At 38.8% G+C, this 18871-nt stretch overlaps 1 protein-coding gene across 5 annotated transcripts in view; it reads right to left on the bottom strand.

Moving 5' to 3' along the window:
• Nucleotides 1-18871, bottom strand: part of LOC126271912 (focadhesin) — a 273808-nt gene that overhangs the window by 215550 nt on the left and 39387 nt on the right. For all 5 annotated transcript variants that reach the window (XR_007549156.1, XM_049974302.1, XM_049974305.1 and 2 more), the window contains exons 3-7: nucleotides 13237-13302; nucleotides 13007-13161; nucleotides 8969-9172; nucleotides 8718-8895; nucleotides 5783-6059 (exon numbers count right to left, since the gene is read on the bottom strand). Coding sequence is in view for 4 of the 5 variants with exons in the window: in XM_049974302.1 (XP_049830259.1) it covers nucleotides 5783-6059; nucleotides 8718-8895; nucleotides 8969-9172; nucleotides 13007-13161; nucleotides 13237-13302 (880 nt within the window). In the remaining variant the exon portion in view is untranslated. The remainder of the gene's footprint in view (nucleotides 1-5782; nucleotides 6060-8717; nucleotides 8896-8968; nucleotides 9173-13006; nucleotides 13162-13236; nucleotides 13303-18871) is intronic.

Here is an 18871-nt window from a genome sequence, read left to right as displayed (position 1 = left end):
ACATTCCTCCAGAACCTCAATGCCCTCTCCCCCATTTGCTTCACCTGGTCATCCTCAACCCAACAAGCCACCTCCCCTCTGATGTTGACCTCTACCTCACAGATGGCTGTACCAGTCTCACAGATGGCTGTATCAGTACCTCCATCCACATCAAACCTACGAAGTGCCAGCAATACCTCCTCTTCGACAGCTGCAACCCATTTCATATCAAGAAGTCCCTCCCATACAGCCTAGCTACCCATGGTCATCTCATCTGCAGTAATGAGCTGTCCCTCTCAAAATGTATGAAAGGTTCCAGTGAGGTCTTCACAGACTGGAATTACCCTCCCCACATTTTACAGACATAGACTTCTTGTGCCTTGTTTCTCCAGCCACCTCCCACATACCCATCATCCAGCCACAAAGGAGCACTCCTGTACTCCCCTCCCGACTCAGTAGCATCCAGAAATGGAACAGCTGAATCATGTTCTGCACCAAGGTTTTGATACCCTCTCATCATGTGCTGAAATGAAGAACATCCTACCCACTATCTCTCCTACCCCTCCCACACTGGTATTTGACATCCAACAAACCTACACAATATTCTTGTGCATCCTTACTCCATCCTGCCCCTAACCCTTGCCTCATGCTCATAACACTGCAATAGACCTAGATGCAAGACCTGCCCCACATATCATATGACCACCAGCTACACCAGTTCAGTCACAGGCATCTCCTATCCCATCAAAGCAATCACGTGGTATGCAAACTAAGCTGCAATCACTGTACTATTTTCTATGTGTGCATGACATCCAGATGCTGAACATACTGCCCAACACAATGTGTTTCAAATAAATGAGCATTTCAGAGCCTGTGCAATCTGGATCATTCCTACCAACACCAGCTTTTCTGGACTGTGCAGGTGGGAACTCTCCCTGCAACATAACCTACATTCTGTAGCCCCCAGCCTCAACCTTTGCTAGTCCCTGTTCTCCACTAACCTATCCTCTTCCCTGCTCGTACTCCAGCCTTTTCCCCTTCTCTATCCCCCCCCCCCCCCCCCCCCCCTCCAACCTCCTGACCAAATCTAGAAACCCTATCTTGAACTTACCATGTCCCTAAAAACTCCCAAAAGCAGCAGTACACCTTCCCCCATCCCACTCAGTAGTCCCTGCCCCATGTCTTCTCTTCACCCTCCACCACTCAAACAGGATACTACTCCCATTAGGCACAGTTATGACTCAATCCGGCCACAGTGGCTAGAGAGAGTGCCATGCGTGCGTGAGTTGTGCTTGTGTGAAAGCTTAATAATACCCAACAGTCTTCTTTTAACAGTGTCTGTCTGCCAGTCAATGCATTCTCTATGTGGTGACCAGCAATTTACACTAATTTGTGAAAGTCACACAAATCTAGTAATTACACTTATTTACTAATATTTTCATAAACCTAACAACAGCAAAAATGTTGTTACTTATTCTGACAGTGTGACATGTACTCCTCCAACTGAGGGAAAATCCAGAATGGAATAATGACAATATTATGAAAAGGAAAGATTGCTACTCACCATATGACTGAGATGTTGAGTCACAAACAGGCACAGCAGAAAAACTACTAAATATATAAACTTGCAGCTGGAAGGCATGCACACAAATGCACCTCACACACACATGACCACTGTCTCTAGCTGTTAGGGGCCAGAAACAGTGGTCATGTGTGCAAGCTGCATTTGTGTGAATATGTGTGGGTATGACGTCTATTTTGGAAAAAAAGGCCTCCTGGCCAAAAGCTTATATGTTTAGTAGCTTTTTGCTGTACCTTCCTGCAATTCAACATCTCAGTTATATTGTAAGTAGCAAATTTTCCTTCTCATATTGTCATATATTCCTCCACAATACATATGTGCTAATATAGATGTAACTGTAAATGCACTAAAATTAAACTTTTGTAATATGAAATTGTAAACCGCAATGTCTAAATTATTAATGTAGCAATCTTAAAGCACAAACAGTACAGTATTCATCTCCTGTTCATGTTCCTTTGTGTTTAATCATAAATAAACAGTAACCACTTAGTATACCAATAGTCCAATCATACGGACACGAAAAAGAGATCTCTGAGGGGAGTTTTGCCAGAGTTCTGAAAATTTGGTCATTTGTGTTTTATGGATGGTGATCACAGTTTTTAATTCAAAAAGTGTAATTCTTCTAGATCAAAATATTCATTGAGCAAGGATCATGGAATTTTCAGTGCTGTTTAGATAGAATTTTTTGAGCCGAATTATTATGCAGAATTAAGGTACATCAAAAATATTTAGGTCCACTATCAGGACCAGAGGACTTCTTGACACCAACTAGCCATTGTACCATCCTCAACCAGTCGGCATCATTTGGATGCAATATGTAGGGGCATGGGGCCAACATAGCACTCTTCTCGCTAGTGTCTGCTTTCCGGACCTTGGGGCAGTTATTTCTCATTGACGCAGCTCTTCAATTGATCTCATGAGGTTAAGTGCATTCTCTTCCAGTCATCCAACCAAATAAAACTTCCTGGCAATATTAAAAATGAACCTGGGTCCTCCTCATGGCAGTCACATACATTGATCTCTCAGCTATGAAGGCAGACAATGATTAAGGTACAAGGTGTCCATAATATTTATCCATCTTCAGAAGCTCTTATACCAACCTTTACAGTAAAAGCAAATACATATTAGATATTTCAAGATGGAAAAGATTAATGGAGGAAGTCCTCCATAATCCTCCTTTTGAAACAACCTTCAAAGTTTGCAAGCCAGTCACAAATGTTTATCCCAGTAGCCATGACACTGTCAGCAAAGTATGCACTGAAAAACTGACAAAATTGTCTCAGGAAACTACTTTGGTAAAATTTGCTCAGCCGCTGTATTGAAAGGGCTGAGATATTCCATCACGTCAACAGTGGGAGCCCAAACTTTCAAATGTTGTCGTAAGACTTTGTGAATCCCAACTACTAATGCCTTTAACAGGAAAAAAATATTTTACAATGGAAAAGAGTGGCCTAAAGCAACTGCTGAACACCATATACACAACTTTATACTCAAGTATTACAGAAGAGATCCTTAAATGGTGTGCTTCCACGTGTTCTGTCAAGTTGTTGTCCCCATTTCATGCACAACATTTTGATGGTTAGCCCAGTCAACTTCTTTAGATGCTTTGAGTTCTACTGTTATGCATGCTTGCTGCCTGTACTTTAACCAGACTGTGCACAGGAGATGACAGAAATGACACTTTTATTAAAATATGATAATTACACTGAAGTTACTGCAATTCATGATGGTTCCGTGAAAATTATGAAAGGTATGGCGTGGTTCTTAATAGGGTCCTGATCATGAGGAATAACAATGCATGCTTTTGCAAGGTGCTCCCATGCTGGCTAAAAGATTGATAAAAAGTTTCTGTGGTAGGCCATTCCAAAACTCCATCAGCATAGCTGACAACTGCGAGATGGTCATTGGTGCACAAGGATGTACTGCAATATGCCTCCCAACACGTCCACGGGTGCTGAAAGGGATTTGAGTCAGGAGAATGAGCAGGCTAGTCCATTCGCCAAAAATCTCATACGAAGAGCTCTTCCACCTACACATTGCGGTGGGGTCATGCTTTGTCATCCGTGACAATGAAATCTGATCCAAATGCACCCCTGAAAATATGCACATGGGGAAGGAGTACAGTATCACTATAATGTGGAGTGTATTTTGTTCAGAGATCTGGAAATCAGTATGCCCATACAACATTGTACCTCTCCATACCACAACACTGGACCATCAGAACAATCTTCTTCGACAATGTTCCTGGGTGCACTTTGTATCCCCACACCTTACCATTTTAGGATATTTCTTTCAGCTACCTTCTGTACCATACTGTAGCAGCTCTTTCTATAGTCCAAGTTCATCAAGCTATACTACTTGGCAGTGACATAATATATAGTGTGAACGTTACTTTCAAACTTAAGTTTTGCACACCAGTGTAGGAGTGGTTAAAAATGGAACTTATTCAGCAAGGTCAAATGATGATTTACTGATTGTTGTAATTTCATGGATTATCCATACTGCCTAAGGCAGTGATCTTCTTGTAACAAATTGTTTTTATTGTACTTCTCAGCCTCAAGTCACAAAAATACTAACATGACTGGTTTCATCACCAAACGATTTTATTTTTTTGTTTGTTTAAAAGAAAGAAAGAGAGACCATAAAATATTAGAAAAATAAATTACAAATTGAGCTATCTTCTATACATGAATATGTTACATACAAACTTACCAACTGACAAAAGCAGGAGAAGTACTTACAGTGCTCCAACCACCCATACACTGACCTACAGAACAACAGATTTGTTTTTTTCTGATGACAGTGTCCTCCTGAGTAACTGTCCGCCAGAGATGTACATGGTGAAAAAGGGGGCAGGGGGGGGGGGGGGGGCTATTCTACCTCTAAAATTTAACCCCAGCACATGCCTTCATCATTACACCATAATTTCATAATATCTATAATATACCACATGGAAGATTTTGTCTTTTCGTCAACATTTTTTCTTCCATTTTCTCTAATGGTCATATCTCTTGTGGTTCCAACACAACTTCTATCGTCTATTCTGAATTTTTTTCTATGGGAGTATCTCAAACATAAAATCTTCAAAAACTATTCTGCAGCTTCATACTAAATGAAAGAGTTTCTATCAACAATCTTGGCAATATGTACTGCTAATGATACACATGTAGAAGAAAACGTGATGTACTGTGACATTAATATGATCTAAATGATTAAAATTCAGAAAGGTTAGTTGCTTGTGGAGTATATCACACCTTCCATGTTATTTAACTTGGAATGTACATATTTTCCCTTTAAGTCTCAATTTCAAGTCCCTAATTCTGATTCACAATCACTGGTGCTCACACATACACTTGAGTTTATTACATTATATTTAATTTAATCCGCCAGCTAGCGTGGCCAAATAGTTCTAGGTGCTTCAGTCTGGACCGCGCGACCGCTATGGTCGCAGGTTTGAATCCTGCCTCGAGCATGGATGTGTGTGATGTCCTTAGGTTAGTTAGGTTTAAGTAGTTCTAAGCTCTAGGGGACTGATGACCTCAAATGTTAAGTTCCATAGTGCTCAGAGCCATTTGAACCATTTCAATTTAATCCATGCATATTAAAGAGATAGGTGTCTGGGATGTTGGGAGAAGTCTAATATGTATATCATATTTAAGTAAAAAATAATATAAGGAGATAAATTACGAAACATTATCACAGTGCTAGGATTAATTATATTACAAGCTAATGTTAAGAAAATACTCTTCAATAGAATAGGAGGAGGTCCAAACAGAAAGCTCTCCAATTTACTAAAACTCGACAATATTACCCTCAAGATATTTAACATACTGTGGGAGGTCACTGAATTCTTTGTTGATGGAATTGCTGTAGTAGTAGATTTTGGTCTTGATATTATAATCATGCTTTGTACTATTGTGTGCAAAATGCATAAGTGCGTTAATCAATATGTGTACTGTGAAGCAATTTTCAAAATACTAAGTTTCCCAATAGGTCCCTGAAAGATATTCTAAAACTACCACAATATATAATTCTCAAAACACATTCCCATTTTCTGAAAATGTTATCTCTGCAGTTGCATTTTCTCCAAAACAATAATTCTGTAACTCATTAATTAATGTAAACAAGCAGATAAAATAAATTTATTAATTTATCAGAAAAATACATGTACCTGTATATTATGTACAGCTTTGAGTTCAGAAATAATGTTAAAGTACTTACACGTAATCAAATAATCATGAAGATATGCTGCAGGACAAATTACAACACCTTCAACCAGTACTGTCAGTGTTGTAGAGACAGCCTCAGGTGGTGTTGACATGGCCAATGCAGCCAGACAATTCCGAGGATCATGACCACCTTTTATCAAGCCAACAGTCACAGAAGCTATGCTCGGAGCAAGTGCTGCACAAAGAAGCAGGTCACCACTTTGCTGTGAAGCCATGAAGAATGCCAGGAGCAGTTGGCTCGTGTTCACACACTGCTGTTCATTTTCCACCTAACAGATTTAAGTGTTTAGTTCTATAATAATATTATCAGGAATAGTTTGTACAGCTGATTTTGCATCTAACAAATGAAAGCACAGGTTGGTCCACAGATGTGGAATTAACCTTCTGGCAAAATAAATAAATAAATAAATAAAAAATAAAAAGAGGAGGATAAACAGAGATTTAAATTCAAAAAACCTGTGATGCAACATTGCCAACATGGTAGCCATTATTGAAGACATTATATTGATTATATTGGATAAAACTCAAAATTTTCATGTGGAAAACAGGTCTTGTGGCATATCAAGTACGTACATAATTGCAGAAGAAAAACAATGGTGCCTTTCATTTGTGCATAGATTTATTCATTTTCAAGATGACTGATGTCTCTTCTTAACACGAAAACTGATACCATTAACACAAACCAAACCCAGTGATATTGCCCTCACATCAGGATAAAGGAGGAACCTTTGTTCTGACAGTGTTTTGGAACAATCCAGAGTGCAGGAATATAATTTAGTCTCACAGAATACTGGGGTCAATTTTACACCAATAATGAGAATATTGGTCATAAGTAAATGGTACCCTTACAAAATGATAATGTTACAATATCTGACCAGGCACAATACAGCTCATCGGGTTCAGTTTGTACAAGGGTGATACGTAAGCCGGACAAAAACAATCATACCCGTATGATGTACTGTTCACAAGTGAAGCTAATTTCTATGTGAAGTAAACAGACACATAAACAGAATTAAAGATACAGGCCATATGGCAGCCCTCCTTGGCTGGATCCATCAAATGGAGGGAGATGGAACATTTCTAACTTTCTTTCAGCATAGTGGTGCCTCACCTCCTCAAGAGCAAGCTGTTTGGACATCCCTGTATATCTCGTTTTCCAATGGGGATATGTTGTTGAAGTCGAATGAGTGACCACTACATTCCCTGAACTCAAGTCCATAAGATTTCTCTCTGTGGGGACATGTGGAGGCAATTGTATATGTAATGATCAGAAACCTCGCAACATCAGGGACTGGACTTTGATGCTTGTACTCGTATTCTGGTATGTGTGTTGGTTAAAGTCCACAAGAAATGGGTGAAGTGGTGATAATGATCTCACAACATGCTGAACAGTATGTCAGGCACAACCCGTAGCCTTCGTATGTTATCACCAGTATTTGCTTTGTTCCATACAAAGTGTAGTATAACTCAAGAAGGGATAAAATTATGCTCAAATGAAGACACCACTGTTTTCTGTGTGTAATCCTATATGTGTCTGATGTGTCATCCAATTTGTCTGCTTCCAAAACAGTAGCCATATTGGTAAGATAATCTCTCAGATTTGCTGCCCCTTCCCCTTTCCTATCTTATATTACTTTCCTTTAACTTTCCAGTCAACCAACTGTTTTTGTTTTAGAATGGTGGTTCCACATCCATGGATCAACCTGTAAAATTATATTGCTTGGCAGTGAATACATGCTTATGAGCAAGTGAATCAGATATAGATGCTGTACTGGAGAGAGAGAGAGAGAGAGAGAGAGAGAGAGAGAGAGAGAGAGAGAGAGAGAGTGTGTATCCCTGTTCCCACTGTAAATAATTTACTGTACAACATGACTGGGATGTCATCACACCTGTTACAGGCTGTTGTTGAATTAGTTTAGCACAGTATGGACAAGACACACAATGTCAGACACTGGGCTTTTTCAGTGACATCATGAAAGAATGTACAGTAACTGCCTCGAATCAGGGAGTACTATGACCCCAGAGGCAACTGCCATGAGTAATAATGTAATGTTCAAGGGAGCACTGTTGACTGTAATGGATTGTAACAGTAGACAGACAAGCTACACTGAAGCAAATCATTTATCAGTGCTATGCCAGACAACGAAAACTATGAAACAGCCATACACTCCGCATCATCCTCTCACCTTAGGATAAAGAAGCCATGCCCCCACATAAGTACCTCAGCTCATCCCATGTCATTGAGCACATAGATTAGGATGGACACAAGAATGTTGCCAGTGGATGCCTGAAGCATGGAAGAAGGTCAATGGCTGGATAAGGTATGTTATTCTTGGCCACATATTCATAGAAGTGTATGAATACCTAGATGCATCCCACTTGCCAAGAGGGCACCCTTCAGGCTTGTGGTAGAGGTATTCTTTTTCAATATATATTTACACAGGATGAAATTTGGCCCCTAATATGACTGCCATTATTTCTCAGTGACAAACAACATAGGAATTTAGTGTCCAATCATGTGTACCTGTCTGCTTACAGCAACCAGCAGCCTGTACCTTCAGCAAGCTACAGTGCACCCCATCAGTCAGTCTCTTGTGTCAGAATGATCTGAAGAACATTCCACAGACATTAGGGTGCCTGGAAAAACACTGAGGTAGGAGTGAGTGTCTTGGATCCAGCTCCAACCAATCTCCATGAGTTATGAACAATGGCTGAAAGGTCATGGATCAGAATAACTTCACAATTCTTTCAACATCCTCTCGAGTCCATATGCCACTGTCTTCATCAGAGCAAAAGGAGATGCAAAGCATTTTTCGTTAAATGTCTATAATTCAAGTGCTCATGTATGTATTTGAAAGAATAGTAAAACATTTAATTTATACAGAAAAGCAGTTCATGTTTTACCTGTGAAATTCCAGGAAACTAACCTGTAACCACGATAAAGTTTCCATCAAAAATGATTTCACCTCTTTTTGATGAAAGTTTAATATAAGTAGCTCCCACACTTCCCGGCGACAAACAGAAGGCAAATTTCGTGGATGAGCTGGATCACACAACACATATAAGAGCAGTGGACGAAGCAATTCAATACTGTTCTTTGAAACTCTGCAAGAGAATATGAATATCTAAAGAACTTTTTAAAATACCATTTTTGTTTGTCTTTAGTTCATAAACTTACATTTCTTCATTGTTTTTACACAGGAACTGTATTTGACTCAGTATGTCAGGCCACACATCGTTTTTGTGCCTCAGAAGAATCAATAAAGGATGTTGAGGCACTTGCAATGCAAATGGACACTGGTAATGACGTTTTTCAGAAATCTGAGTTTTCATGTCCAGTATCAGCAAACTGCCAATAGCATTAATTATTCCAATGTAATTCCTAAAAAAGACAAATTACGAAAATCAGATAGGCCATTTCTCTTCAAAATTAAAGAAACTATGTATCCATCATACAACTATAATCACAGCAGCAATTTTCCTATTTTCTTAAGTCTGATACCAGCCATTAGAGTCTACTCTAAACATAATAAAGTGATAAAAATAATCTGCTGCTGCTGCTTTGGTGTAATAAGTATACTTATCCTAGACCATTGCAAGTTTTATAAAATTGTTCATAACACTACACACATTTACTTACAACCTGATACTGGTGTCTAGTTGCATTAGGAACACTACTAATAAACTGAAAGTCATACAAATACAAAATTTTGATATGGCAATATAAACTGCTCCCCCGTATACATATACACCTAATGAACGGAAATAAGCATGAGAAATCAGTTCCACCCACTTTTTATAAGAAAATATGTATGATGACACACAAACATAGCATCACATCAGAGTTTTACAGAAAAGGTCCACTCAAAATTAGAAATAGTTGAGAAGAAGGCAGTGAAAAAGAAAAGTTGGGAAAAACTGTGTGCACTAGGTGGCTCAGTGGACAAAGAACTGTCAGCATAAAAAAAATATATGCATTCAGTTTGGTTAGGATCAGATACGGGCTTCAGCACAGAGTATGAGATTTCATTAGCAAACTGTGTAGATGAAGGTAATACTACAGGAGATCTAAATTGGAGTATCTTCTTTGATAACTGTTAACTCTAGATAGGTTATTAAGGACAGAAGGCACAGAACACCACTGACCAACAAACTAAAACCTCAACTACAACATTCAATGTTACTCCTTAGCTGTACTAGTTCACCATTGATTTAAGCTGTATTTGAAAAGGATGCTGCTACTTCAGTATGTGCCCAATTGCTACAGCTCTTGTTTTTCGAACACTGGGCTTATAACTAATACTAACCACATGCTTTTGCAAATACACTGGAACTTCAATTTTGTGTTCTCCAATTTTAAGTTTTTTCCTGATTTTACATTTCTTCCTAGTAAGGTTTACCTTAACTCTAGATGCTTACTCAACCTCTCAGTTGATTTTGTCCTGTTTTCTTCCTATTGACATTTGATGTGACTGAATGAGTTATAAGTGGCTTAAAAGGCAGATGGTTCACACCACAGGTGGTGGTGGAATTAAGGGAATATTTTAGGCCATTGTGAAGAGAGGAGATGTGAGGAGGAAATGCTGATGTAATCCACGATCGATGTTGCCAACACAACTTGTAATATTAAGCTTCACCGCACCACAATTATGATACAACTACTGCTAGGTTGCAGTGGTAATGGAAAAACAAGACAGTCAACTTGAAGTGCTCTGGATCAAGCCCATACGTGATGAAAGGACCCAGCCGTCATATTTTCTTGTGCCATTTATAACTCAAGTCTCATTTTTTGTATGTATTTCTGATGTACTGTATTCAGCAACAAAAGGAATACAAACGTTTCAAAAATGAGATTGACAGGAAGTGCAAATTGGCTAAGCAGGGATGGCTAGAGGACAAATGTAAGTATGTAGAGGCTTATCTCACTAGGGGTAAGATAGAGACTGCCTACAGGAAAATTAAAGAGACCTTTGGAGATAAGAGAACCACTTGTATGAACATCAAGAGCTCAGATGAAGACCCAGTTCTAAGCAAAGAAGGGAAAGCAGAAAGGTGGAAGGAGTATATAGAGGGTCTATACAAGGGCGATGTACTTGAGGACAATATTATAGATATGGGAGAGGATGTAGATGAAGATGAAATGGGAGATACGATACCGCGTGAAGAGTTTGACAGAGCAGTGAAAGACCTGAGTCGAAACAATGCCCCGGGAGTAGATAACATTCCATTAGAACTACTGATGGCCTTGGGAGAGCCAGTCCTGACAAAACTCTACCATCTGGTGAGCAAGATGTATGAGACAGGTGAAATACCCTCGGACTTCAAGAAGAATATAATAATTCCAATCCCAAAGAAAGTAAGTTACAGCTGCAAAAAAATAAAGCGAATTCTTTACAGACGAATGGAAAAACTGTTAGAAGTCTACCTCGGGGAAGATCAGTTTGGATTCTGTAGAAATGTTGGAACACGTGAGGCAATACTGACCTTACGACTTATCTTAGAAGAAAGATTAAGGAAAGGCAAACCCACGTTTCTAGCATTTGTAGACTTAGAGAAAGCTTTTGACAATGTTGACTGGAATACTCTCTTTCAAATTCTGAAGGTGGCAGGGGTAAAATACAGGGAGCGAAAGGCTATTTACAATTTGTACAGAAACCAGATGGCAGTCATAAGAGTCGAGGGACATGAAAGGGAAGCAGTGGTTGGGAAAGGAGTGAGACAGGGTTGTAGCCTCTCCCCGATGTTATTCATCTGTATATTGAGCAAGCAGTAAAGGAAACAAAAGAAAAGTTCAGAGTAGGCAATAAAATCCATGGAAAAGAAATAAAAACTTTGAGGTTCACCGATGACATTGTAATTCTGTCAGAGGCAGCAAAGGACTTGGAAGAGCAGTTGAACGGAATGGATAGTGTCTTGAAAGGAGTATGTAAGATGAACATCAATAAAAGCAAAACGACGATAATGGAATGTAGTCGAATTAAGTCAGGTGATGCTGAGGGAATTAGATTAGGAAATGAGACACTTAAAGTAGTAAAGGAGTTTTGCTATTTGGGGAGCAAAATAACTGATGGTGATCGAAGTAGAGAGGATTTAAATGTAGACTGGCAATGGCAAGGAAAGCGTTTCTGAAGAAGAGAAATTTGTTAACATCGAGTATAGATTTAAGTGACAGGAAGTCGTTTCTGAAAGAGTGTAGCCATGTATGGAAGTGAAACACGGACGATAAATAGCTTGGACAAGAAGAGAATAGAAGCTTTTGAAATGTGGTGCTACAGAAGAATGCTGAATATTAGATTGGTAGATCACATAACTTATGAAGAGGTATTGAATAGAACTGGGGAGAAGAGGAGTTTGTGGCACAACTTGACTTGAAGAAGGGATCGGTTGGTAGAACATGTTCTGAGGCATCAAGGGATCACAAATCTAGCATTGGAGGGCAGTGTGGAGGGTAAAAATCGTAGAGGGAGACCACGAGGTGTATACACTATGCAGATTCAGAAGGATGTAGGTTGCAGTAAGTACTGGGAGATGAAGAAGCTTGCACAGGATAGAGTAGCATGGAGAGCTGCATCAAACCAGTCTCGGGATTGAAGACCACCACAACAACAACAAGAAGTGCAGCTCACAAGAAAATCTTTAAACCAAGTATGTCATCAAGCAGATGTATGCATTTATGCTTATGGTTTAACCACTTAGCTGCTGTGATGTTTTTAGTTTAATTCAACATGTTCATTGATTTTTGATTTTTCTGGGTAAGCGCAAAGGACGATCTCTCAAAAATGCATGTTTTGAACATATAAATTGTTGTCATAGCTTGTTGGAAAACAGCTTGATTACCTTGTACCCAGAAATTAATTTCAATTTTTTATGAGCTTTTACTTGCTGTTATACATCTGTGATTTTTTTAATAACTGAGGAAATTCATTACCACGAATTAACGTATCAACACTGTATTGCACATTTGATTTCCTTCACATAGACAGATTGTATACAAAGTATTGGAGAGAATTGTGATTTTTAATTATGTATGTTAATTACATGTGTTTTTGCTCATATTTTGGAAGGTTTTCCTCAATTCTGAATTTTCCTCAGTTTTGCATTTTTTAAGTCAGGATCACATAAAAACGTAAAATAGGAGTTACACTGTATATTTAAACATACTGCCCGCACATTAATACTTACAATTTAAATTATCTGAACAAGAGTGAGAACTTACGAGGCAGATGTCAAAGCAGAAATGAAATGTGACAATGTTGGTCCAACTGAAAGCACTCCAAATTCCACCAGGGTGATAATTCCCTGACACGCAGTAATGCTGATGACTGGATCAGCATCTTCACACTTCTGCCACAGCAATTTCAATTCAGGAAGCTGAAAATATATTAAGACATTGTAGATAATTAACCATACATCTCTGAATAATGTACTATTTTGAATAATTCATACCTGGTGTATTTGAGCTGGGTTTGATTCATTTCTGTCTCTGGCAGTATCCACCAATTTTGCAATTGCCTACAACAATAATAATGAAACAGTAATATAAACAATCCAGATTCCAGCATTACAGTTAAAAACCACATGAACAAAGCAAACACTTCGAGGGAGATTGTTTCAACTTACTATATCAATTTTTGAATAGTTAAAGGACTGACTGAATTACTGGTGAATAAAGAAAGAAGGTGTGTTCAACAGTGAAAGCAATAAGTGTGTTTGCTTAGAAGCTACTGGACTGGGGAGGTGGGACAGGGATGAAGGGGTTATTACAAACGCATTCAAAATGTTGATCAGTCTTCCAAGAATGGATATTTAAGGATCTGTAGCAGTAATGCAGTATAATCAAGAAGTGTCTAAAATGCTTGCAGCCAATTCCATCTGAGGCAGATGAAGCACCATTAACACTTTGAACTTAGTGCTGCAAATGGTCACCAAAATGCAGGAAAGCAAAACTGAAACAGTGTCACATTCCAGTGTGTTAATTAGTTGCCAGCCACATTGTGAGTGAACTGGTGATGTGAATGATCAACTGTGACAACAGCAGAGTTCTAAAATCCTAAATATGCTGACCTATGCAAGTGCAGATTCATGTTAGTGTAATGGTTTTTATGCTTTTGTGTCTTCTTAATATTCATTTTATTGTTTCCTTTGTTTTCATGATACACTGCAACTGTTGCATGAGAACTTTATATATTCCCTATGAGTATTCTCCCATAGAGAGGCCAAATATCTTAAAGCAAAAAGTTAGTTACAGTTTTCTACTCCAGAACAAAGAAAAAGCCTACACGCTGCATAAATAAGAATGTTAATTCTATGAAATTCTGGGACTGCAGCTGGATTACATTGACTTCTTGCCACGATATTTGACAGACAACCAATTAGCAATCTTCAGGTGAGCTACAGGAACACGTCCTGTAGTCACTGGACATAAACACGATAATAGTTCCAGCTGTCAATGGCCACTGTCCATTTTATGCCACAACATTGTTTTCTGCAGTGTCATGTCTTCTCATGTTGAACAAAATATAAGATGACCTGTGGCCACACTTTCGTAGTTCAATTCATCACCTCACTTGGATTGGTACAGTAAGAACATACATAGATTCTACAACTCTTCTGGATATTACAGATATGAGTGGCTGGCTAGTTTCTTCTTTTTGGACTCTGATTCAGTCTGGAGGGAAAATATGGATTTTGTTTATCAGTGACCAAGAAAATAGAGAAAAGTTCCAAACCAAATAATGTGATGTATTTCCCCTTGTAATAAGTTGTAACTTCTTTCTCTAAAGTCTTATACGTAACCCACCAAGAACACTGTATCATGTCAAAGTACTGATATATTATATTGTTAGAGCTTTCGCTTTCCCCACAGAATCACTTAACAGAATGGTTCTCAAGAATTACATTGTCTTTGACTATAAAAAATCCACAAATCTGAAGACAACCTAAGAAATTTCCACCCCTGTGTAATTCTTTCATTTCTTAAAGTATATATATATATATATATATATATATATATATATATATATATATATATATATATATATATATATATATAACAGAAAGAAACTTCCACATGGGAAAAATATATTAAAAACAAAGATTCCAAGACTTACCAAGCGGGAAAGCGCCGGCAGACAGGCACATGAACAAAACACACAAACACACACACAGAATTACGAGCTTTCGCAACTGGCAGTTGCTTCGTCAGGAAAGAGGGAAGGAGAGGGAAAAATGAAAGGATGTGGGTTTTAAGGGAGAGGGTAAGGAGTCATTCCAATCCCGGGAGCGGAAAGACTTCCCTTAGGGGAAAAAAAGGACAGGTGTGTGTGCGAGTGTACACCTGTCCTTTTTTTCCCCTAAGGGAAGTCTTTCCGCTCCCGGGATTGGAGTGACTCCTTACCCTCTCCCTTAAAACCCACATCCTTTCATTTTTCCCTCTCCTTCCCTCTTTCCTGACGAAGCAACTGCCAGTTGCGAAAGCTCGTAATTCTGTGTGTGTGTTTGTGTGTTTTGTTCATGTGCCTGTCTGCCGGCGCTTTCCCGCTTGGTAAGTCTTGGAATCTTTGTTTTTGATATATATATATATATATATATATATATATATTATTGTTCTGTGGGTCAATATTAAGGAGAAGTCTCCATGGTCATGGAGCGAGTCAATACATGAAATTATAACATGATTGCAGAAACAGATAAAATGAAATATAAGAAACATATTCAGTTGTAGATTGTGGAAACAGATAAAATGAAATAGAAAAAACATATTCAGGTGACAGTTGTTAGTTTAAATAAAGAAAACCAAGAATGTAACACCGGAATTTGCTTAATCTTTTAGCTCTTCCAGGAGGTCCTCGACAGAATAGAAGGAGTGAGCCATGAGGAAACTCTTCAGTTTAGACTTAAAAGTGTTTGGGCTACTGCTAAGATTTTTGAGTTCTTGTGGTAGCTTATTGAAAATGGATGCAGCAGAATACTGCACTCCTTTCTGCACAAGAGTCAAGGAAGTGCTTTCCACATGCAGATTTGATTACTATCTAGTATTAACTGAGTGAAAGCTGCTAACTCTTGGGAAGAAGCTAATATTGCTAACAACAAACGACATTAAAGAAAATATATACTGTGAGGCAATGTCAAAATTCCCAGACTACTGAATACGGGTCGACAAGAGGTTTTCGAACTTACACCACACATAGCTCGAACAGCCCGTTTTTGAGCCAAAAATACCCTTTTTGAATCAGAAGAATTAGCCCAAAAAATAATACCATATGACATAAGCGTATGAAAATATGCGAAGTAGACTACTTTTCGTGTTGAAATGTCACTTATTTCAGATACTGTTCTAATGGTAAATAAAGCGGCATTTAGTTTCTGAACAAGATCCTGAACATGGGCTTTCCACAACAGCTTACTATCTATCCGAATGCCTACCCGTCTCGCTTATAATATGCTCATTCTGTCTGATTAAAATATCAGTTCTTGTTGAATTGTGAGTTAGAAACTGTAAAAACTGAGTCTTACTGTGATTTAGCATCAAATTATTTTCCACAAGCCACGAACTTATTTCATGAACTACATTATTTGATAATGTTTCAATATTACACACAAGGTCCTTCACTACCAAGCTGGTGTCATCGGCAAACAGAAATATTTTTGAATCACCTATAATACTAGAAGGCATATCATTTATATAAATAAGAAACAGCAGCAGCCCCAGCACCGACCCTTGGGGAACGCCCCATTTAACAGTGCCCCATTGGGACTGAACATCACTACCACTCTCAATATTGTGGAGAATTACCTTCTGCTTTCTGTTCTTAAAGTAAGAGGCGAACCAATTGTAAGCTACTCCCCTTACTCCATAATGGTCCAACTTCTGCAGAAATATTTTGTGGTCAACACAGTCAAAAGCCTTCGTTAAATCAAAGAACACACCTAACATTCACAACCTTTTATTTAATCCGTCCAAAACCTAACAGAGAAAAGAGACTATACCATTTTCAGTTGTTAAGCCATTTCTAAAACCAAACTGTACATTTGACAGCAAATTATGTGAATTTAAATGCTCCAGTAACCTTGTATATACAACCCTCTCGATAACTTTAGCAAACACTGATGGCATAGAAATAGGTCTATAATTGTCAACATTATCCCTGTCTCCCTTTTTATAAAGTGGCTTCACTACCGAGTACTTTAATCGGTCAGGAAAGCGACCACTCCTAAAGGAAAAGTTACAGATATGGCTAAGTACTGGGCTAACATACATGGAACAATACTTCAGTATTCTGCTAGATACCCCGTCATATCCATGAGAGTTCTTGGTCTTTAGTGATTTAATTATTAACTCAATCTCCCTCTTGTCAGTATCATGGAGGAGCATTTCAGGTAACAGTCTCGGAACACTTTTTTCTACGAGCGCTATATGATTCCCTATTGGAACTAGGTTTGTATTTAGTTCACCTGCTATATTCAGAAAGTGATTATTAAATACTGTACATATATGCGACTTATCAGTAACACGGACATTCCCACTACGCACTGATTCTATATCCTCGACCTGTCTCTGCAGACCAGCCATTTCCTTTACGACTGACCATACGGTTTTAATTTTATCCTGAGACTTAGCTATTCTACCTGCATACCACATACTTTTTACCTTCCTAATAACATTTTAAGCACCTTACAATACTGTTTGTAAAGGGCTGCTGCATTTAGATTGTGACTGTTTCTAACATTTTGATATAATTGCCACTTTGTTCTACAAGATATTCTTATCCCTTTAGTCAGACACCCAGGCTGCCTGTTTGTGCTAGTACCCTGTTTTGAACGTTCTAACGGAAAGCAACTTTCAAAGAGCACAAGAAAAGTCTCGAGGAAAGCATTATATTTATCGTCTACTGTATCAGCACTATAAACATCTTGCCACGCTTGATCCTTGATAAGGTTTACAAAAGTCTCTACAGCAACTGCATCAGCTTTCCTGAAAAGTTGGTCACTATATTTAACAAGTGTTGCAGCACAAAAATATTTCACCAAAGAAAGATGATGTATGTAATTTTCATCAACTGGGTGGTTTGAGATGTTGTTGATCAATCTAATAATTTTTCCTGTGATTAGATATTTTGTGATTATGCCAATAAAAATATAAATCAGTTAAATAGCAACCCACTTGTCAGATCATGAAGACGAAGTCTTTGGTAAGTATGGTACGGAAAGTTCTTTCTCCCTGCGTATTTGCTCAAAATGCTATTATACTCACATCAAAAGTGGTTTTGCATCACCACGGTTCCCAGAACGTTGACTGTGGATATTGTATCACAGACACAGTCCCTTTGACTGTTCAGAGATGTCACTAAACCTGTCCAAACATGTAAACAACCATTCATGAGCAGCACCTATTAGATGGAGGGAGTCCGACAGCCAATCAGTTCCAGTCATTCCACCAGGACGGTGGTACGCAGCTCGTGTTGTCTGTAGTTCAACCGTATCTAGATGGTCAATACTGCAGTTCGAATGGTTCAAATGGCTGTAAGCACTATGGGACTTAATATCTGAGGTCATCAATCCCCTAAGACTTAAACCTAACTAACCTAAGGACGTCACACACATCCATGCCCAAGGCAGGATTCAAACCTGTGGCCATAGCAGCGGCGCGGTTCTGAACTGAAGCGCCTACACCCACTCGGTTACAGCAGCCGGCACCGGGTTCGATCACTTCCTCGTCATTAATTTGTGCCAGGAAGGGCTCTCAACAAGGGAAGTGTCCAGATGTCTCAGTGTGAAACAACGCAATCTTGTTTGGACATGGAAGAGATACAGAGAGACAGGAACTGTCGATGACATAATTCGCTCAGGCCACCCAAGGGCTACTACTGCAGTGGATGAACGCTACCAATGGATTATGCCTTGGAGGAACCCTGACAGTGATGCCACCATGTTGAATAATGCTTTTCATGCAGCCACAGGACATCGTGTTACTACTTAAACTGTGCATAATAGGCTGCATGATGCGCGGCTTCACACCCGACATCCATGGTGAGGTCCATCTTTGCAACCACGACACCATACACCATACAGCATAGTACAG

The sequence above is a fragment of the Schistocerca gregaria genome, chromosome 5 (genome assembly GCF_023897955.1).
Source record: "Schistocerca gregaria isolate iqSchGreg1 chromosome 5, iqSchGreg1.2, whole genome shotgun sequence".
Lineage (NCBI taxonomy): Eukaryota > Metazoa > Arthropoda > Insecta > Orthoptera > Acrididae > Schistocerca > Schistocerca gregaria.
This window is presented reverse-complemented; position numbering and strand designations above follow the sequence as displayed.